This window comes from Tenrec ecaudatus, chromosome 14 (assembly GCF_050624435.1).
Source record: "Tenrec ecaudatus isolate mTenEca1 chromosome 14, mTenEca1.hap1, whole genome shotgun sequence".
Lineage (NCBI taxonomy): Eukaryota > Metazoa > Chordata > Mammalia > Afrosoricida > Tenrecidae > Tenrec > Tenrec ecaudatus.
The window spans coordinates 10331197-10353087 of NC_134543.1; the positions used below are offsets into that span (position 1 = coordinate 10331197).

Sequence of the window (21891 nt, forward strand, 5' to 3'; positions counted from 1 at the left end):
TCAGCCTGCCCAGTACAGCCACCGTCAGCCCTGCCAGTCCTGGGGTTCCGGTACACCTGTGGCCCTGTGCAGGGAATGGAGGTGGCTACTGGTGACCCAGGACTGCAGCGGCCTCCAGCTCACTGGCTGGCATGGACAGGACCCCCAGATGAGATTAGGAGGCTGGGAGATGGCCACAGGGCCTTGAGAGGGGCGGTGGGCAAGAGACAGTCACCCCAACAGGCTGGGTCTCTCTGCCCTCCCCTGGCTCAGCACCCCTTCCCAGGGCTGGAAGCCGGATCCTCCTCTATTGATCACACAGCAGCCCCAGCGATGTCTCCAGGGAGGCTCGTGTGCGCCATTTTGTTTCTGGAAAAGGCAGGCTGCTGAGCCCACCCCACCACAACAAGCCCTCAGGACTAGCTCACTGTGACTAAGGCCACTGCACGGCCTGGGGCTTCCTGCTGTGGGAAACACAGACTTTGGGAAAAGCAACAGGGAAGACATGAGTGGAGGGGGCCTTTGCCCTGGACTCAGAAGCTTGACCCGGAGTCCCCTGGGCAGAAAGGGGTGGGTGGTCCCAGAGTCCCCTGGGAAGACAGGAATAGGGGGGGTCCCAGAGACCCCTGGGCAGACCGGAGCAGTCTCTCAGCTGAGATGGGTACCAGGGACTCCCTCCCCTGGGAAGACAGGGGTAAAGGGGTCCCAGAGCCCCTCTGGCCGACCAAAATAGAGAGTCCCATAGCCGAGATGGGTACCAAGGACACCCTTTCCTGCAGCCACTGGGAAGGAGCACTCCCACTTCCCTGGAAACAATGGCCGATTTCGGAACTTTGTGTCAAACAGCAAGTTCTGAGTTGGTACCTGTGGCTTTTAAGTGCAGCCCACATACCTGGTACCTTTGGGGTGAGAAATGAGCCAGTCACCCCACACCAGGCCAGTCCTCGGGGACTCCCCGGGCCCCTGTGGGAGGGTGGTGCCCTGGCACGGACCTCCCCATTGGCACCACTGAATGGGCCGCAGCTGGCCCAAGGAGACAATGGGGCTCTGTGGGGCAGGGCTGCCCACTTGCTGCGTGGATGGTGGGCAGTGGGCTGTGTCCGGCTGCGCAGCAGGAGCAAGACTGGAGGACAGATATGAAAACAAAGCAAGGAAAGGAAAGGGGTTCACTTGTGCCCCCGAATATGTGTCCTAACGCCTGTACCTGGTGACTTGGCTGCTAACTGAAAGGTTGGTGTTCAAACCCGCTCACTGCTCCACAGATAAGACAGAACAGTCTAGATGCTTAACACTGACCGTCCTGGAAACCCAGGGGCAGCTCTCCTCCGTCTCAAGGACTCCGTGACTCCGACTGAGTGGCCATAGGTTTGAGGGCATGGAGACAAAGAGTAGCCATGCCTTACATAGTCTGAGAGGTGCTAGTCACCGTCCAGGGTGAGCTGAATCCCAAGTTCTTTGGGCATGTGCTGGGTGGGTCCCCCAAGACACCTCTCATAGGGGCAGAGTGTGGTTCCAGTGAGGGACCCCACAGACCCCAAGGACTCACTGAGCCATTAGGCTGTCCTGCAGAGCAGGGGCCATGTGACATCTCTTGGCTTGGCCCCCAGCCCTGAGAGGAGACTGGCAGTATCCCTGACCCCAGGAGGGGGTAGGGGTCCCCAGGTCAGACCTGCTGCTGCAGACTCCCACAGTGCAGTCTGAGTGTGCGCTTGGTTTGGGGAAGCGTGTGGTGTGCATGGACATCAACTCCCTCAGGAAGACTGATCCACACAGCTCAGGGGAACTGCATGAGCTGGGCTCCCCCGCCCCTGCCCCCATGGGTGGCCATCAGCTGCTGAGCTGGCTGCTGGGCTGTGGCAGAGGCAGGAAGCAGAGAGTGAGGGAGAGTGCTGCTCCTGCTGCTGCGCTCCCGCCTCACCTGTTGGTAATTAAGACCAATTAAGAACCCAGCCACTTCAGCTCCTGGGGAACAATGGGCAGTCTGGGCATGAGTCATCAAAGACTTTGAAAGTCAGACATGAGTGATGTCAACTCACTCAAGTGGACCGCACTATCCTAACCATCACATCCAGCCCCCTCCTCTCCTCACACCGCAGCCATGCTACTGCAAAATGCGTATGCCGAGAATTGGCAGAGAGCTGGGGAAACTCAACAAAACCCACTGCCATCGAGTCAGTGCTGACTCACAGTGACCCTATAGGACAGGGTAGAAACTGCCCCTGTGGGTTTCCAAGACTGAGGCTCCTTACAGGAGTAGGAAGCCTTGTCTTTCTTCCACAGAGTGGCTGGTGGTTTCAAACTGCTGACCTTACAGCTCCCAGCCCAACACATAACCACTATGCCACCAGGATGCCTATCAATAAATAGTTGGTTAGTCGATATCTTATTATCATCCCACATTCGGAGTGTTGGTCTGTGGTGCTCAAGAAATGGGTACCCAGCTGGCTTCAAGAGGTGACCACCCATGGGGCCAAGAGGCCAAGCCAGGGACGCAGCCTTAGCCTCCATGTCACATGAAGATGTGATTTAAAAACCAAGAGCAGCCTGGCTACTCCTTCTCCCAAGACTCAGACCACTGGGTTGCAGTCAGCCCGTCAATCAAAATCTCCTGGGCACTGCTGCCTCTGAGGAGAGGCACGTGGCAGGCTTCCCAGGTCTCATAAATCAGTGATGGAGCAAGAAGGAGCAGAGGTTAATCACTGGACTGCTAATGGAAAGATCGGTAGTTTGAGCCCCACAGCCACCCCAAGGGGGGAAGATGAGGTTGTCTGCTTCCGTAAGGATTTGTAATCCCAAAAATCCTCTGGGGCCAGCTCTACGCCTTTCCACAGGGTCGAAATACATCTGAATCAACTCGGCAGTCGTGGGTTTGACTGACACAGGGCACACCTGGGTTTAAATTCTGACAGGCTGTTGTGGCCTCAGTTTCCCCATAAATAAAACTCAAGGACATCAGGTCCCTTTCAACTAACTCATAGATACCCTGCAGGGCTGAGTAGAGCTGCCCCCTTTGGTTTCGGAAGCTATAAACCAGGGGTTCTCAACCTTCCTAATGTCATGACCCTTTCATACAGTTCCTGATGTGGTGGTGACCCCCCAACCATAAAACTACTTTCATTGTACTTCATCACTGTCATTTTGCTACTGTGATGAATCAGGCGACCCCAGTGAAAGGGTCGTTCGACAACGCCCCCCCCCCCAAAGGGGTCGCAACCCACAGGTTGAAAACCACTGCTATAAACCCTTCTGGGGCCAAAAAGCCTCTTTCCTCCTGGAGGTTCGTAGCACAGCAAGCAGTCCACTCGGCCCCCAGACTCCGTTTGCTTATAAAAAGCCTGCCTCCAGGCTGCCCACTGCTGCCCTCAGTCAGTGCCTGGAAGGAGTTGGTCCCCAAAGGACAGCTGCTTCTTCTGGAACCCACAGGAATGTTGCTTCATCTGACTAAAGGCTTCTCTGAAGAAGTCTATCTTTCAACTCACATGCTGTTTTCTTTTTCGTAAGATCATTTTATCGGGGGCTCTTATAACAATCCATACATCAAACACATCTGTACATAGGTTGCCATCAACCTTTTAAAACCTGTTCTGTGGTATCAGTTCCTCATTTTTTCCCCTCCATCGCCCACTCTCCCTCCCTCATGATCCCCTGATAATTTAAAAATTATTATTTTCATATCTTATACCGATTGCTCTCTCCCTTCTCCCGTGTTTCTGTTGTTCGTCCCATGGCTGGAGGGGGGGGGGCGTGTTATACATCAATCATTGAGACCAGTTTCCTCTTTCTCCCCCCTCCGTAGCCCCTACCCTCATGGTCTCTCCATCCCCATTCTTGGTCCTGGATACTGTCACATGTGGTTTTCATCTCTAGAAATTCAATTTGGTTGAACTGAATGTCTATCTAACTTCTTGCAAGAGCAAAACTGAATTTTAGACGTACAGAAAAACTGTAAGGACATCTCTGGATCCCCCTCACTAGGTGCCCCCCCACCTCACATTGCTGTGGATCATTTGCCAAAATGGAAAAGCCAACATAGGCGCATCCCTACTAAAGAAATCGACACTTTCTTTGAATTCCACCGATTTTCCCATGAATACGCTCTTTCCATTCCGAGGTCCACCACAGAGTCCTGCGGCTCACGCACGCTCCCTGCCTCTGTGGCCACTCTGTGACCCCGAATGCCTTGAGGAGTACTGCCTGGTGTCCGACAAGTGTGGCCCCTACAATCTGGTGTCTTTCGCATGATTGGACTGCCATCGTTAACTCTGGAAAGAATTCAGAGCTGAGACACCCTTCTTGCCTCAGCCCATCAGGGGATGTCATGTCCACGTGACGTGACTGGGGATGTGACCCTCATTGCCTGGCTAAGACGGTGTTTGCTGGGCTTCTCAGCAGTGACTAGTCTTCATTTTCCTCTCCTTTGTTGTTCTAGACCACTCTCAAGTGGGGTGATGGGGTGGTGGGAAGATAACACAGAATTAAGCTCCCCATTATGGGATAGTTTTGCAAGTAAATTCTCTCCTTTCCCCCATTTATTTTATTCACTGAATTGCTCGTGTATATAGACCCATGTTATGCCTTTTGTTGTTGGCATGGGGCCCAGCTTTGTCTACTGGGAACTCTTTCAGATTCATTCCTGGACCCCATCTTTCTGTGTTCGGGACCCTTTCTGACAAGGTCTACCCGGGCTCCTCCTGTGTTTTACCTGCTCCAACCCTCCAGCCAGACATTTCTTCAAGAGTGCTTCTTTTAATTGCCAGGTGGTATTTGGAAGGCAAGGCCCAGACCTGGGTTTGTGCTTCCCTTTTGAACATATGGTCGACCGTGGTAACTCTCTGAGGATCCTTGTCTGCTAATCCTAACATCTTGCCTCAGTTCCATCAACTGTGACGCAGCTCCTTGTGAGGAGTTGGACTTTCCTACTGTTTTGTGCACCTGATAATTGTTTGTTCTGTGGCAGACATTGCGAGTGTCCTCTTGTGGGAAGCTAGATCTTCTTATGCTCCTATAAATAGTCTTAAATGTTGTACTTTGTTGGGTACACTGATGCAAAAGACCCCTTTAAAGGTACAAAAGCCAAGTTATCACTTTGGCGACAGAGGTGCGCGTGACCTAAGCCATGGCTTTTCACAGGCAGGTGAAAGATGGATGAAGAATAAGAAAGGCCAGGGGAGGGTGGGTGCCTTTGAATCAGCATGCTGGTAAAGAATATTGAATACACATGGACTGCCAGAAGAACAAACACGTCTGTCTTGGAAGATGTATAGAACATTCTGGCATCCTTAATGTTCTTAGCAGTGAGGCTGGTGAGCCTTCATCTCATGTGTGCCGGGCATGTCGAAGCCCTGGGAGGAGGACATCATGCTTGGTCCAGTAGAGGCCAGCAAAGAAGAGAAAGTTCCCCCCGCCCACACACACACACAGTTGGATTGACACAGTGGCTGCAACAAAGCCCAACCGCGAGGATGGCACGGGGCCTGCAGGGTGGTGGCCCGTGGTGCATAGAGTTGCTCCCAGTTAGCACGAACTCAACAGCTCCTGACGCCACGCCCTCCGCATAGAGCCTTGAGCATTGTCCTGGAGCGCCTGTACGTGCCTGGGAGCAGTCCAGCCATTCCAGCTGCTCCTTGGAACATTGGTCAGACGGAAATGGGGCAGAAGCCATCAAAGTCATTCCAACGGTTGGCCGCCTCGTGTGCTTCAGAGCAGGCCTGCTGACTGTAGGGTCGCTATGGGTCAACGTTGACTCGATGGCAGTGACTGTGGCTCTTGTTGTTGCTGTTACTGTGGTGGTCTGGGTGGTAATGGTCCTGACGGGTAACTGCTTGAGTGCTAACCGGAGGCCAGCAGCTCTTGCCCACCAGCTGCTCCTCAGGAGAAAGGGGAGGCCGCCTGCTCTCATAAAGTGTTGGGTGGCTACAATCATCAGACCTGACTTGACCGCCGTGCTTTGCTTGGTGATCTTCAGAAGTGGATCCAAGCCATCCCTCAAAAAACAAATCAACAACAAACACTGCCATCGGGGCGCTGATGCCGAGTCGGAGTGACCCTATAGGACAAGGAACAACTGCCTCTGTGGGCCTACCAGACTATGACTCTTAAAGGCAGTAGAATGCCACATCTCCCCGGGGGCTTCGAACTGCTGACCTTGTGGTTAGTGCAGCCCAACGTGTAAGCCAGTACACCATCCGGGCTCCAAAGCCATTCCTGGGTGGATTCAAATGACCAACCTTACAGTTAGTAGCTGAGCACGCTGGAACTCCCTGCTCAAGCTGGGCTCAACTGTCTCCCACCAGTGAGGCAAGCTTAAACCTGTTGAAAAGCAAGGATGTTACTTTGAGGACTAAGGTGTGCCCGACCCAAGCCGTGGCGTTTTCAATTGCCTCATAACGCATGTGAGAGTGGAACACTGAATCAATGCATTTGAATTATGGCGCTGACGGAGAATTGAAAGTACCAGGGACTGCCCAAGCAACAAGCACATCTGTCTGGCAAGAAGCCCAGGCAGAGTGCTCCTTAGGGGCAAGGATGGCGAGATTTCATCTCATGTACTTTGGACAAGTTATAGGAGAGACCAGTCCCCGGAGAAGGCATCTTGCTTGATAAAGAGGAGGAGAGAAAACGAGGAAGGCCCTCAATGGGATGAATTGGCGGTGGCTTCCACAATGGCCTCAAACCTAGTGCAGGACCAGGCAGTGTTTCTTTCTGTTGTACATAAAGGAAGGTCACTGTGATTGGATCCAACTTGACAGCACCTAATAACCATAGCGGTGAGGCCAAACCTTTGTGGGACGTCTCCCTTGAGTGCCACGAATTCTCAGGCTGTTCAGCCTGGCGAGTGGGAACAGGCTTTCCTCCACCCCTGTGAGTATTGCTACATCTGGTCCTTGCGGGTGGTTCTGGCCCCGGCCATGGGCAGTTTTCTCCAGAGCCTGGGCTGACCAGCTCTGTGCAGACCAGACCAGGACAACCCTGTGAGGCTCTGCAGGGCTTCTCTGCATACTGCGCACTCTTCTCCGCTGCTCTGTCCGGAAGATTCCAGATGCTTCGGCCTCCTGGGACTCTCCGTTCCAGCTCCCCAACTTAGCTGGCCTCCTGGGCTCTATTCTGCCTTCCCCCTCCCTGCACCACTCTCTCCGGGCGGTGAGCTGAAACTCTCCTACGACTCACCTCATTGGTTTGCTGTCTCTGAGGGATCAGTCTCTCCCTTTGCCCGGTGGCTGCTGATTTGAAAACCATATTTCATATGTTTTCCTGAGCTATTTCAAGTAGGAGGGCAAATCAGTTCCCAGTTGCCCGATCTCTGCTGGAAGCAGAAGTCCCACTGTCATCCTTCAACAAGGCCCTCGTAGTTCTTAACTTATTGCCCCTGACCCTGCGGAGCCCTACGTTTCTCTCTAATGTCCAGTCCCGTCATCTTTACAGGCATCCTGAGCGGCTAATGCACACAGCAGACAAAACCTCATCGCGTCTCCAGAGAGAGGAGGTGATGACCCCATGATGTCACCACCTCGCCTGCCTCTCGGTCCGCCTTGCAGAGTCTCGGCCGGCCAAGAGCAAGGCGAGTAGAAGAGGCAGCCTCGTGGCAGGACTGGATGTCCTCCGGGCCGCCTCGGCGTCCCTGGCGGAGCCCCTGGCCACTGCCTTCACCTCTCGGCCACCTCGGCACACTGCGGCTTCCTCCCTTGGAAACAAATGACCCGTCACCTTCTGTATGGCCATCTTGTACCTGTCTCCTCTTCTCTCAGAGACCACTGGCCCTGAGACCAAGGCAATCCAGTCCAGGGCGGCTTTGGGATGGCTACCTCGGGGGCTATCTGGGCACCAGTTTCAGTCTGATTTATAGCTGTCCTCGGGCCCCTAGCGCAGGGCTCCGCACCGAAGGTGTTCAGGCGCCGTGGGAAGGAATGGATGCTTTGGGGGGCTTGACCTTCTCAAGTATAAGCCATTGCTCTGCCTCTGTGGGGTGCTGAGGGACGCACCTGGAAAGAGGCAGTGGTGGGATTCTAATAATTCCACTGCCCTAATGACCGTTTGAAGTATTAAACAAAAGGAAAGACAACACTGAAAGGTAGTTTGTCATTTCTTCTTTTTTTTCTCCAGTGATATAGCACTGATGAACCACATAAGTATCCTCACGTTCTCTTTTTTCCATTTTATTTTATTTTTTAAATTAAAAATCATTTTATTGGGGGCTTATACAACTCTTATCACAATCCAGACATCCACCCATTATGCCGAGCACATTTGTACATTCGTTGCTCTCATCGTTCTCCAAACATTTGCTCTCCATTTAAGCCCTTGGTATCAGCTCCTTATTTTCCCTTCCTTTCCTGCTCACAAACCCATGATAATTTATCAATTATTATTATCTTGTCATGTCTTACATTGTCCAATGTCGCCCCCTCTTCACCCACTTTTCTGTTTTCCATCATTTCATGCAGTCAGTGCTTAAATAAGAATAAGGAAAGGCACACACAGAAGCTAGATTGTTTTAAGAGTTCTAAAATACCAATGGAAAATAAGATTTAATTATACCTGGCCAGAAAAGAAAAAAAAAGTGTTACTTAAGGTATTTCCATATTGCTTCTTTGTATTGGTTTATATAGTTAATATTGCTGCTTGGTCGGTGTCTTGACTTACAGTAATGTTTGCTTTCTTCCCGGGCGTCATCGATGGTGTGATTTATTCCTGACTGGCTTTTCGCAGGAGGAGTGGGATCCCATCCCTTTGTTGTTGTTGGTATTGTCAGGTGCCATTGAGTCAGCTCCGACCCAAAGGGATCCCGTGCACGGCAGAAGGAAGCACTGCCTGGTCCTGCGCCATCCTCCCACTTAGTCCCATGCCCGAGCCCACTGAGGCAGCCACCATGCCCATCCATCTCATTGAGCGCCTGCCTCTCTGTTGCCGCCCTTCTACTTCCCCAGGGACTGGTCTCTCCCAACAATATGTCCAAAGCATGTACTATGAAGTCTTGCCCTCCTTGCCTCTAAGGAGCACTCTGGCCTTACTTCTTCCCAGGCAAGTGGGTTTGTCCTTCGAGCAGTCCGTGGGACTGTCCAGTCTTTTCCAGCCCCGCCATTCAAATGCATCGACTCTCCTCCAGCTTCCTTAGTCAGTGCACAACTTTCACAGGCACATGATGCAACGGGGTGTACCCCAGCTCGGGTCAGGGGCACCGTACTCCTCCAAGAAACAGCTCGTCCTCAATACGGTCTCGCGCAGCAGATTTGCCTAATGCAATGCGTCTTTTGATCTCTTGACTGCTGCTTCCATGAGCATTGCTGTGGAGCCAAGTAAGACCAACTCCTTGACAACATTAACCTTTTCTCCATTTATCATGCTGTTACCTATTGGTACAGTCGTGAGCGTTTAGTAATCTGTACTGAAGGTTACAATCCTTGATCTTCATCAGCAAGGGCTTCAAGTCCTCCTCACTTTCAGCAAGCAGTTGTGTTGTCTGCACACTGCAGGTTGTTCATAAGGCTTCCTCCCATCCGGATGTTGAACGCTTCTTCATAGCACCCGGCTTCTTTTGACAGTTGCTCAGCATATAGATTGAACAAGTATGGTGAGAGGATACAACCCTGATTTATACCTTTCTCGATTATAAAGCATGCAGTATTCCCTTGTTCTGTTCCCTTGTTCTGTTCCTCTTGATCTGTGTAGAATAGCGGCTCTCAACATGTGGGTTGTGACCCCTTTAGGGGTCAAGCGACCCTTTCACAGAGGTCACCCAATTCATAACAGTACCAAAATTACAGTTATGAAGTAGCAACAAAAATAATTTGATGGTTGGCGGTGGTGGTCACCACAACATGAGGAACTGTATGAAAGGGTTACGGCATTAGGAAGGCTGAGGACCAGTGGTGTAGAAGTTTCGAATGAGCACAATGAAGTGTTCCAGAATTCCCATTCTTCTCAAGTTATTCACAGTGTATTGTGGTCCACACAGTCAGGTAGCTGTGCATAGTCCATGGGATACAAGTCACCATCTTCTGGTATTCTCTACCTCGAGCCAAGATCCATCTGACATCAACGGGGATTTCCCTTGTTCCAAGCCCTCTCCCAAATCCCGCCTGAAAGTCCGGCAGTTCCCTGTCAATGTGCTGCTGGAACTGTCTTACATTCTTTAGAGGTAGGCCAATTACACAATAGCCATTGTGCTCGAACTATTAGAAACAATGAGGTAATTTTTTCTTGGAACATACTATGTTCATCTTTGAAAAATCCCTTTCTGCTTCTGCTGAACAATTGTCCTGATCATATTTTTAGCTCTTTGAACACTTTCAGGAATTGCATAGTTCACTCATAATAGCTCATGAGAATTTGGGGCCATGCTGAAGCAGGTAACAGTGTGTCACTTTCTGGTTGTTTGGCACTCTCTCTTCTTACATTATGGGTTTGTTTACTAACGTGACAAATGCAAGGGGATAGAAGTGTAGGATTTCATCAAAAGTATGAGTTTTAGGAAATGAATAAACAAATCTTGTAAGCATATTTCCTTCTAAATGTTTATACCAGTGGACGGAATGGACATTTCTGTGGGCGCTTCGAATACGCTGTTGCTCAGAGGAATGTTAAAAGAGTAAGGATGTCGATTTGTGACTTCCCCATTGGGTGGCTTTCCAGCTGCCCACCTTAGCTAGAACCCTGATTACACGTACCATTTTAACAACCAGTTCACCACACTCAACAAAGACTTACGTGTTGATTCTGCAGAATTGGTGGGAAGCCACTGGCTAGAGGTCTAAGATTTATGCCTCCGACGAGGTTTGGCAAAATACCCTCTCTTGGTCAACCTGTTAGAGGGAAATGGAGGGTCGTGCTGGGCCTCAAACATCACCCCGCTGCTTTCAGGGTCAAGTGCATTCTTGGAAACAAAAAATCTCAGAAACAGAGTGCCCACCTCATTAGCAGGACACACACACACACACACACACAGATCTTGAAAAGAGGCAAGGGTGAAATTTCTTGCCACATTCTAAGGGAGGCTGCTAAGAATGAATCCTTCCTTTTGAAGTGGAGGGCCACTCTGAGCAAGGACCCTGGTTGACATGTTTTTCTTTTAGGGGAACAGTTCTACCCTGTGTAAGAGTGTCCAGATCATTGTGGGATGTTTAACATCTAGATCAGTGGTTTTCAACCCCTTTGGGGGTCGAAAGACCCTTTCACAGGGGTCGCTTAAGACCATTGGAAAACACATATTTCTGATGGTCTTAGGAACCGAGACACTGCTCCTCTATCCATCTCCAGGTGGGTCCACCCACCTCTGAGTACCCAGCTTGAAGACTGTTACCCATGCTACACCATGCTTCAAGACAAAGTTTCATTTCTTTATCATTAGCAATAAATATTTCACAATATAGAATGACATATTGTTTTGTGATGAATCACTGTACATTAATCGTGTTCAATTTGTAACAATGAAAATACATCCTGCATATCAGATGTTTGCATGATGATTCACAACAGTAGCAAAATTATAGTGATGGAGTAGCAACGAAAATAATTTCATGATTTGGGGGGGTCACCACATGAGGAATTGTATGAAAGGGTTGCAGCATGAGGAAGCTTGAGAACCATGGACTTAGAGTCAAGCGGGCTCGCATTACTGTGGCTGCCAAGACCCATGCCTCATTCCCAGGTGTCCGCTGGAACGTGGAGCTGGCCCTGGGGGAGAACCTCGCTCTGGTTGATGGATTCCCCAGGATAAGCAGGCACTTGGGACAACCTTTCCTGGACCATTAGTATGCAGGTGTGCAGCTCATTGTGGCTACAGACATGGCCCTCGGGGGCTTGCTCAGAACGGTTACCGCCTGAGGTGAGGTCTACAGAATCCAAATTTGCTGCCCATAGCAGTGAAACTAGGAGGCAAGCCCCCTGGGGCTGGGGCTTCAGTAGGTCAGCTTGTGCTGGGGACTCTGCAGCTGGTGACCACTGAGCCACTCCGGCAGCTGCTCCCAACCAGGACATGGAGGGAAGGACGACGTGGTGTCTGTGAGTAATCGCAGGGAAGGACAGCTTCAGAGGGGCACAGGGATTCTGTATGCGGCTCCTTTTTCTTGATTTTAGAGTTGATCCCTGTTTTAAATAATCCCGCCTATGTCTTAAGGATCTCTGGTGAGGTGGTACGGTAGGTCACTCGCTGGGCTGCTCACCTCAGGGTCAGCAGTATAGACCTACCAGTGGATCCCTGGGCGAAAGATTGAGGTGTGCAGTTCAAACCCACCAGCCACTCTGAGGGAGCAGGAGGAGGCTTTCTGCTCCCGTGGCCTCGACAACCCACAGGTGCCCTCCTTCCCCGTCCTACGGGGCTGCTGGGCATCAGAATGGACTCAGTGATAGTGCATGTCGGTTCGTCTTTGAGTGTGTGTCTCCTTAGTGTGGGGTTTCTAAAGGCTGGGCCTGGCCTGGCTGCACCTGTCTCCTGTCATGCTTGGCCAAGCCTTCTTTCTGGAAGCTCGTCCATACGGGATTGGTTGTTGCGATGACCCAAGACTGCCCTCGGCCCCTCGCATTCAGGAGTGGGCCTCCGGCTCCAGTTCCCTCAGAAGCCGAGTCCCAGGTGGTATCAAAGGTTAACCTTCTCCCCTGAGAACCCCAAACAGGATGTCCGAGGCCCCTGGTAAGAAAGAGTTGGCCATATACTTCCAGAAAACCAGACATGGGAAATGAACTGACACCAAGAGCCCAAGTAGAGAGAAATGTTTTGAGAATGGTGACAGCAACAAATGTACAAATGTGCTCGACACAACAGCAGATGTATAAGTTGTGATCAGAGCCCCCAATAAAATGATTTAAAAAACAAAAACCACGGAGCCTTTCTGCTGTGACACACGCGATCACCTAGCATCAGAATCGACTTGTGGGTAACTAGCTTCCCTCGGCCTCCGCGGTCTCCTGACCCGGCAACGCTGGTTCTAGAACCATTCCTCCCTGAACTCCGCATGAGCCCAACCACGTGGGCCAGCCAGCTTGGTGTCCCTTTAAAGGGAATCATCTGTATGCTAGACGAACCAGCCACCACCCGAGAGTGACATGGCCATGTCTTAACAACCCTTGTATCCAAATACTTATAGTAGCTTCGGTAACCCTAGTCCAAGCCAGGGAGCAGACCCGCTGTCCATCCACAGGGGAGGGGATAAGCAAGCGGCCTATGTTCATACAGGGATGCGCCACTCAGCCGTGCAAAGGACTGCCTGAAGTGGGCACCCCACCGAGATGGAGTGCAAAGACACTATGTTAACGAGGAGGCCACAGAACATTGAGGCACCGAGAGCCGAGAGCCCATCTCCCGGAATCTCAGGCCCGGCCATCTCCTCTGGGAGTTTAGGAGTCTGCAGAGTGGCTGCCCCGCAGGGTGGGGACTGGTCAGAAGCAGGCAAGGAGTCTTTTCTGGTGGGTGCCAGAACTGTTGCTATAGGGTGATAGAGGGGAGGCTTACACGGTGTGCGTGTTGGTGAAAATCAGTCAGCTGGAACATGGAAGGGGAAGACATTTCCCTGAATGTCAGTCACACCTTGATGATGCTGATGATGTCACCGGGGGTGGCCATTGTTCTCCACCTGTATCTCCTGGTCTCGGTTCATTCCATGAGACTGGGGTGTAGTTTGGATTCTTCTGTAAAGCCTTGAAGACATGCCTAAACTCACAATCCCTTCTTCCTCATTCCATCTCTTCCCCTCTCATTCCTTCCTAACCCCCCTCCCTCCTGCTCTCTCCTTCCTTCACCTGCTCTGTCCATACCTCCCTCTCCCATCCCTTCGCAGTTCAGAGTTTTTTTCCCATGGTGCATTGGTCTCTCTAGAGCCTCCGAGATGCAGCCATGTGCTGTGTGGGATTGGCTCCTGCTGTGCCCAGAAGAGAATGTCATGGGCCAGGGTTACACCTGTGCTGTAGGTGACCCCAACCCAGCCTGCACTAAGTGGGGGGAGGCAGGTTTACCCAGCACCAGGTGGGGACTGCGTGGAGCTCTAACCCTCAGCAGCAGCTGCTTCTTCAATGGCAGGTGCATGAATGGCCATGGGCCGTTGGCTCTGGGTGGTCCACCGCCCCTCTGGAGACCAGGAAACAGAGTTCCTGCCCTCTTCATGGGGTGGGTCCTTCCTGGCCTCTTCAAGCGTCTAGTCACCCCGGGGCATCTCTCGCTCTATAGCTGTATCCTTCTCCTCTCGCCTCAGACCCAGGCCATCATACTCAGCAGGGTTCCTAGTAACGTGAGAGTATCTTTGAAGACCCATTACGCACAAAGTCACGTACGGCATGCATCTGTCGGGCAGGAAGGCGCCCAGAGGCGGGGTAGAGCTTTTGTCTTGGGCAGCTAAGCCCATGGCCAGCAGTTCATCAAGAGAAAGATGAGACTTTCTACTCCTGTCGAGAGGTATCGTCTTGAACCCCTCCCTCCCCAGGGGAAGTTCTACCTTGTCTCCTAGGTCGTCTGTGGGTCAGCATGGGCTAGAGGGCCGTGCATGTGGTTTGGATTTCGTTAGGGAAGGACACCAGTCAATCCATCTAGCTGCCTGGGCAAACGGAACCGGCCAAGGGCACCCAGCACACAGGCCACGCCCTGGAGTGAGAGCCTGAGTCTGAGCAGAGTGAGTTTAAGAAGCTGGGCTTGGCTGGCCGCCCCTTCTCATACTCTACCCTTCCTCCCACCAAGTCCCCAGTGCTCCCTGCTCCCTGCCCCCACCTCCAGAGGCACCGGATTTAATGCCTCCACTGAGAGAATGAGATGTCTGTTATCTTTCATGGGGAATTAAGCCTGACCCTGCTGTCAGCTAGCGCATGGCCAGGGAAGATGGATGGTTCAGGGCGAAGTGCTTAACCTCTGCTCTGGGAACGTCAGGGCCAGGAAGGAGGTACTGGGTGTGTGTGTGGGGGGGAGGGGGTGAGCCTGGCAGGGGGCCAGCCATGATGTCACTGCTGTGGAGTGGGGGTGGGGACGGCCTAGGGCCTTCTTTCCGGTGACGGATGATGGGAGGCCCACAGTCCGGGTCACCAGGCAGCCGGCTGTGTCTGCCGGCCCAGGGGGCTCAGCCGTTCCTGTTTCTTTCTTTCAGCCCCCAACTCCACGTCGTGTCCCGATGAGGAGAGCTGGTGGTCAGGGCTGGCGGTCACCATCGCCGTCTGCTGCGTCTCCCTGGTGTTCCTGACCGTGCTTGTCATCATCTGCTACAAAGCCATCAAAAGGTGAGTGCCGCCTGTTTGCCTGCCACGCGTGTCCCCAGCCACAGGAGACTGGGAGAACATCTCGCGGGCGGCGTCGCCCCCATTCCGCAGTCATTAGCATTGTTGGCCTCTCTCTGCCATGCCTGCTCACGTCTGTCTCCTAGGGTCATTCTCTCTTCTCTGGGATGCCTGACTGTCATTCGCAGACAGGACACCCCTGTCACGTGTAGGAAGTTGTGCCCAGCCAAGGAGCCCTTTTGGCACTGTCCAGTAAGGGTGGGGCTGCTAACCACAGGGTCGGCGGTTCAAACCCACCAGCAGCCCCGAGGAAGACACTGGAAGCAAATAGATTCATAGCAAACCCTACGTAGTCTCACTGTGACTCAAAAACGGTTGGTTAGTTGGCTGGTTGGCTGGTTGGTTGATTGGCTGGTTGGTTGGTTGGTTGGCTGGTTGGTTGGTTGGCTGGTTGGCTGGTTGGTTGGCTGGTTAGTTGGTTGGTTGGTTTTGGGTTGAGCAAGCACTGAATGTCAAGAGAAGCCCCAGTGGCGTAGTGGTTACGCATTAGACTGCAATCCGCATGATTGGCAGTTCAAAACCACCAGTAGCTCCTCAGGAGGAAGACTGGGTTCGATGCCCATAAACAGTTTGTCTTGGGAGCCCACAGGGGAAAATGGCTATATCAGCATGGACTTGATGGCAGTGGGTTGGATTTGAGTTTTTTATCGCACATCAGGCCAAGAGGAATTTGGGGTGACCTGTAGATGGGGCTCACCCAGGATCAGGGTATATGGAAACCTTCTTACAGGGCTGGGTGGTGAGGCCAGGGGTGGAGGCGCCATGCTGGCTTGCAGTGGGGACTCGACATTGGAATCCGATCTGAATTCAGACCTCAATTCAAACCGTGTGGCTGGGAGGATATCTCGTTACCGCCCTGTTTGTAAACTAGACAGAACAACTGCCTACTGCTCTGGGCTGGGAGCAGTGGTGACTCAGGGGGAGACCCTGGTGGCCCATCCCCAGCCAGTGAAACACCTGTGTGCCCACCACCCATGGCCCGTGGAGGCTTGGGTGCAGTCAGGGCGCTGAATGGGTTTCAGCAGAAGCTTTTAAACTAAGACCAGGAAGAAAGGCTTGTCCACTTCCAAATATTCAGTTGTCACAGCAGCCCGGGCCCAGTGTGCGTGGATCCGAGACTGACCGGAGCCACTGAAACCATGACAACCCTTCTGGGGACCTAGTGCAATGCCTTCCATAAACAATGTGTGTGAGGGGGCCTCACGAGGCCGGCGGGAAAATGCAATGAAGTGATACTAGAATTTCTCCACCAGCTGTTGGAAACTCCTTCGGTCCCTGTGGCGGGCCTCATACCACGTACAGCACCAGCTTCTGCTGTGCAGACGTCTTCGCAGGGACGGACGTGCCAGGAAGGGCCGGGCAGCAGAGCGTGGGGGTTCCCTGGGGACACAGGGACAGTCAAGATGTTTGAGAGGGGTGGGCTTTCCACCGATGTGACACCTCAGCTGGGCTTTGAAGGGTGACAAGGAGTGTGACCTGAGGGCAAGCCCCCCCTTCCTTGATGCCTGAGAAAACAGTATGCTGGGCCCCATCCCAGGGGCGTCTGGGAGAGCTGGAGTTGGGGTCTGCAGGGCAGCCTGGCTGAGACCTGCCAAGGTCAGGGCTGTGTCCAGGGACTGTGTCCACGGACTCTGGGGGTGTGGAATCAGCCAAGGCTGCAGCGGCTCCCCCTGCAGGCTGATGGCTGTGATGAGGTCCCCCAACCCCCAGCCGTTATCAACACCCTCAGCTTCAGAGACCTTGAAGGAACACAGACCCTGACAAGCAAAAAAAAAAAAATCACACAGTGCCAAACCCAAACCCCGCAGCCAGGGAGTTAATTCAGACACGCATCAACCCTCCTTACGGTTTCCGAGGCTGCTCATCTTGATGGAAGCAGACTGCCTCCTCTTTCTCCTGAGCAGCAACTGCTGGGTTTGAACCTCCGGCCTTGCTGTTAGTGGCCCAACACCTAACCCAAGGCGCCACTCAAACCAGCTACCACAGAGTTGACTCTGATCCACGGAGACCCCACATGTGCCAGGGAAGAACAGGGTCTCCTAGAGGTTTTAATAGCTCCTTTGTTGGAAGTAGACCACAGTCTTTCTTCCGAGACACATCGGAGTGGGCTCAGACCTTGCTCTGGTCAAGGCTTCACCAGGCAGCCTGAAAGGTAATAAACCAGACTCAGTGCCATGACGAATCCATTCCGACTCACAGTGACCCTAAAGGGCAGGGTAGGACTGCCTCTGCGGGTTTCAGAGACTGTTACTCTCCATGGGAGTAGAAAGCCTTATTTTTCCTCCTGCAAGCCTCTCATGGTTTCAAACTGCTGACCTTGAGGTTAGTAGCCCGTCGAGTGACCACTACGCCACCGGGGCGCCTCTTTGAGGGTAAAAGCAGTTTTGCTAATATAATAGTGTTTTTAAAAAGGGGTGTGATTGCACAAACGTCCCCTGTGACCCAGAGTTGGAGACTCCACAGTAAGAAGCCACAGAGCGTGACAGCGTTTCGTGACATACTTTTTTATCATTTTATTGGGGGCTCATACAACTCTTATCACAATCTATACATCCATCCATTGTGTGTTAGTCTGGGTACATTAGAGAAACAAACCCACAGGAACTCATATGTATACGAGCGAGTTTTATATGAAGGGTAAGTGCACATCAAGAAAACATCCCAACCCAGGGCTGCCCAAGCCCACAAGTCCAACATTAACTCATATATCCCACACCAATCCACAAAGTCCTCCTCCATCTCACAAAACACACACTATGACGCCGACTGCAGGAGGAAAGCTGAATCAGTGAACGTGTAAGCATCTCAGTGCTGGCAGGGTCTTCACACGGCTGCCCCAGCACCCAGGGCTGCATCGGGCAGGTACATGTGGCTTCTCCTCAGAGATCTCTTGCAGGAAGTGAGCCTTGCCAGCTGAAGCAGGGAACTGACTAAGTCAGCTGCACCCTGTTCCAACCATCAGAAAGAAAGAGACCCGAGAACTTGAACGGCGAGGTTCACTGAGACATTTATCTCTCCGCCCTTCAATTAACCCCACATGTGTTTATCAACCAAGTTGGCACAATAAACTTTAAACATCTCACATTGTGTCAAGCACATTTGTACATTTGTTGCCATCATCATTCTCAAAACATTTGCTTTCTACTTGGGTCCTTGGTATCAGTTCCTCATTCACACCCCGCCCCCCGCGCTCCTCCCTCATGAACCCTTGATAATTTATAAATTATTATTATGTTGTCATATATTACACTGTCCAATGTCTCCCTTCACCCACTTTTCTGTTGTCTGTCCCCCAGGGAGGAGGTTATTTGTAGATCCTTATAGTCAGTTCCCCCTTTCTACCCCACCCTCCCTCCACCCTCCCAGTATCACCACTCTCACTACTGGTCCTGAAGGGATCATCCATCCTGGATTCCCTGTGTTTCCAGTTCCTATCTGTACCAGTGTACATCCTCTGGTCTAGCCAGATTTGTAAGGTAGAATTGGGATCATGATAGTGGGGTGAGGGGAGGGAGGGAGGCATTTAGGAACTAGAGGAAAGTTATATGTTTCATCATTGATACACTGTCCCCTGACTGGCTCATCTCCTCCCCGCGACCCTTCTGTAAGGGGATCTCTTGACGCACTTTCCAACAGTGGTTCCACATCATTTCACTTCAATACTTCACGGGAAGAAAGAGCAAAAGATGAAGCTACAAGTCTTAATCAGCAATAAGTATGACCCTACCACAAGTGCACTGTTGGCTTGTGGCCTGAAGGTCCTGCAGAGCGGAGAGGTGACAGGGGGCAAGAGGAGCCCAGAGGGACAGGAGGGTACCAGGACCTGCCTCCAGCCAGCAAGATTCACCCCACCCCAGCGTAGCTGGCGAGGGCCAACCCACCTGTGTTTCTCCCCAGAGGAAACCAGGGTTTCTTGCTCACAGCCAAGATTTTGCTTTTTTTTTTTTTAATCAAAACAAATCCATCTGAAACCAGCCTTTTTTGTCAGGAAACAAGACATTCCATGACACCATAAAACCCCAAGGAGGGGAGTTTGGGGGTCAATCCCCACATCAACACTTTCTCTTTCAAATTCTCACAACCTGGCATCCCATGAGGAGGGAGGGTCCCAGGAAACCCTTGTGAGTGCCCCCAACACCGCCATTCTAGATGGTTCTAGCTGGAGTCTCAAGGAGGCGATTCTGCAGGTGGCACCGCGGCACTGAAGGGGTGTCGGTCATGAGGGTGAGGGAGAAGACTCTAGAGGGACCAGGGCTCCAGCACCTGGCTCTCCTGTCACCTGTCACATGCCTGACCCAGGGTCCCCACAGGCAGGAGGGTGTTGGTCCATAGTCAGTGAATCACAGCTCCACCCTGTGCCTCAGAAAGCACTCCCCAAGGCCCAGCTCTGCTGGGTGGTACGTAATGGAGGTGCCAGGGCTGTGGGTGCCCAGAGGGGGGGGTGCCTCACCCAGAAGCCTCACCAAAGCAGGCTCCTTGGGGATATGAAGGTGGGTGGTCAGGCAAGGGGCTGAGGACAGTGTCCTTGCCCTGGAACCAGCCTGTGCAGTGACCACCCCCCAAGGACAGTGAACTATTCCCAAAGCCTGAGTATCGCAAACCCTGCTCCACAGTACCCTAAATCCCATAGGTCTCCCAGCCCCGGAGCTCCTGCTACTTGCATATCTGTGGGCTCACCATCCTGAGCACATTAGAAGCAAATGTCTTTAGCAATAACCCGGGATCAAGCCTTTGTGCCCCTCGCCCAGGCCCCCTGCCTGCCCCAGGACAGGTTAGAGCTGCCCCAGGGCCCACAACGGGGTGTCAAGACCCCCGGGGTCTGTTCCCAGCCCCACCGGCTTGCTCCCGGGGCCCCAGATTTCCTCATCTGTGGATTGAGAGTCCTTCGTGGCTCTGCTCAGCACCCTGAGCCTGTTTACTGGGACCAAGGAGGACCCCCACTCCGTCAGTCTCCTGGAATGACTGCCCCCGGCCTGGCTGGGCTTGGTGTGCACTTTGATCAGCCGTCTTTGAAGGCCTGAGTGTAGGTCCAGACAAGAGCTGGCAAGATAGATGGGAGTATGCCCACTGCTCCAGAGGGGGGCTGCTCTTCTGCCTGGAGGAGGGAGCCCCACAAGCCTGAGGTGTCCCCCAAGGTGAGACCTTGGTCCTGGAGTGCCCCATGCAGCTTCTCCAATGGCCACCCCCCTGCAGGCCCCACCTGGACCAGTTCCAGCCCCAGTCCCAGGCAGAATCCCTCGGCTTCATAGGCATCTCAGGGTACACAACGCACGGCCACCAAGTCACTGCCAACTCACAGTGACGCTGTAAGACAGGGAGGAACTGACCCACGAAATGTCTGAGACTGCCACTCTTTAGGGGAGTAGAAAGCCTCAGCTTGCTCCTGTGGAGCGGCAGGTGGTTTCAAACCGCTGGCCTTGCAGTGAGTGGTCCCTCGTGTAATCACTACACCACCAGGGTTCCTTTCCCAGGGTGCAGGCCCCCACCTTTGCCGTCCATCTGTCATCAGGCCACAGACGGGCTGTTTCCTCCTTCTAATTGACAAGGCCAAGGGGAGGCTGCAGAGCATCTTGGCCAACCCTTCCTTGCCGGCAGGAAGCGGGTGCATCTGGGTGGGTCCCCACGCAGGCCTCCCAAGTGTCCACAGGCTCAAAGCCACCCTAGACCCTCCAGTTGCTGGCGATGTCGGTGTTGGTTCACAAGCACATTCTGAGCACCTATGGACTTTCCTATTGAGTCTGATAGTCAGGAAAGACTGGCTAAGGCACTGAAGCTGAGAGAGAGAGAGAGAGAGAGAGAGAGAGAGAGAGAGAGAGAGAGAGAGAGAGAGAGAGAGAGAGAGAGAGAGAGGAGGAGGAGGAGGAGGAGGAGGAGGAGGAGGAGGAGGAGGAGGAGGAGGAGGAGGAGGAGAAGAGACTATGTCCAGTTATCTCTGCTTCGTGGGGCTGAGAACAGTTCCTCCCTCCCTAGAGTTTTTATGAAGGTGATTTGTCCAAAGCAGATCGCCAGGCCTGTCGCCCTAGTGCTTCTGGGTGGGTGCAAGTGCCAACCTTTGTGGGTGGCTGAGGTCTTCCCCTCCGGCACCTCCCAGGGACTCTGATTAAACACGCACACACACACACACACACACACACACACACACACACACACACACAAAACAAGCTCAGAAGCAGAGTGACTTCAGAGATTGATCCAAACCAAACTCATGGCCATCGGATGGATGCCAGCTCATGGCAGCCTTATAGGACAGAGTAGAACTGCCCCTGTCGGTTTCTGAGACTGTAACTCTCTCGCTCTTTTTGTTCTTCCAATTTTTTTAAATTTTATTGGACGTTAAAACATATATCACGTCATTCCATAGCTCAGTCATGTCGAGCAGTATTGGACAATTGCTGCCACAATCAGTTTCCAAACATTCTTTCCCTTCCTGGACTCCGGGACATCAGCTTCCGTTTACCCCCACCCCCACCCTACCCCCCATCACCAGAATCCCTTATTTTACTTGCTGTCCCTATAAGTTCATCAATCCTGAGCTTCCTATACCGAAAACCAGAAAACCATAGAAGACAAATTCAAGAGAGTAACACCTCCCAATGAGATAACACCTCTGAGATAAACCCCAACATGAATAAGCAAAAAGAAATGCAGAAAATGTTGAAAACCAAA

At 52.5% G+C, this 21891-nt stretch overlaps 1 protein-coding gene across 3 annotated transcripts in view; it reads left to right on the forward strand.

Annotated features, from left to right (window-relative positions):
* The window catches only part of PRIMA1 (proline rich membrane anchor 1), a 70052-nt gene that overhangs the window by 37919 nt on the left and 10242 nt on the right, over positions 1–21891 (forward strand). For all 3 annotated transcript variants that reach the window (XR_012779664.1, XM_075530577.1, XM_075530578.1), the window contains exon 4: positions 15039–15168. Coding sequence is in view for 2 of the 3 variants with exons in the window: in XM_075530577.1 (XP_075386692.1) it covers positions 15039–15168 (130 nt within the window). In the remaining variant the exon portion in view is untranslated. The remainder of the gene's footprint in view (positions 1–15038; positions 15169–21891) is intronic.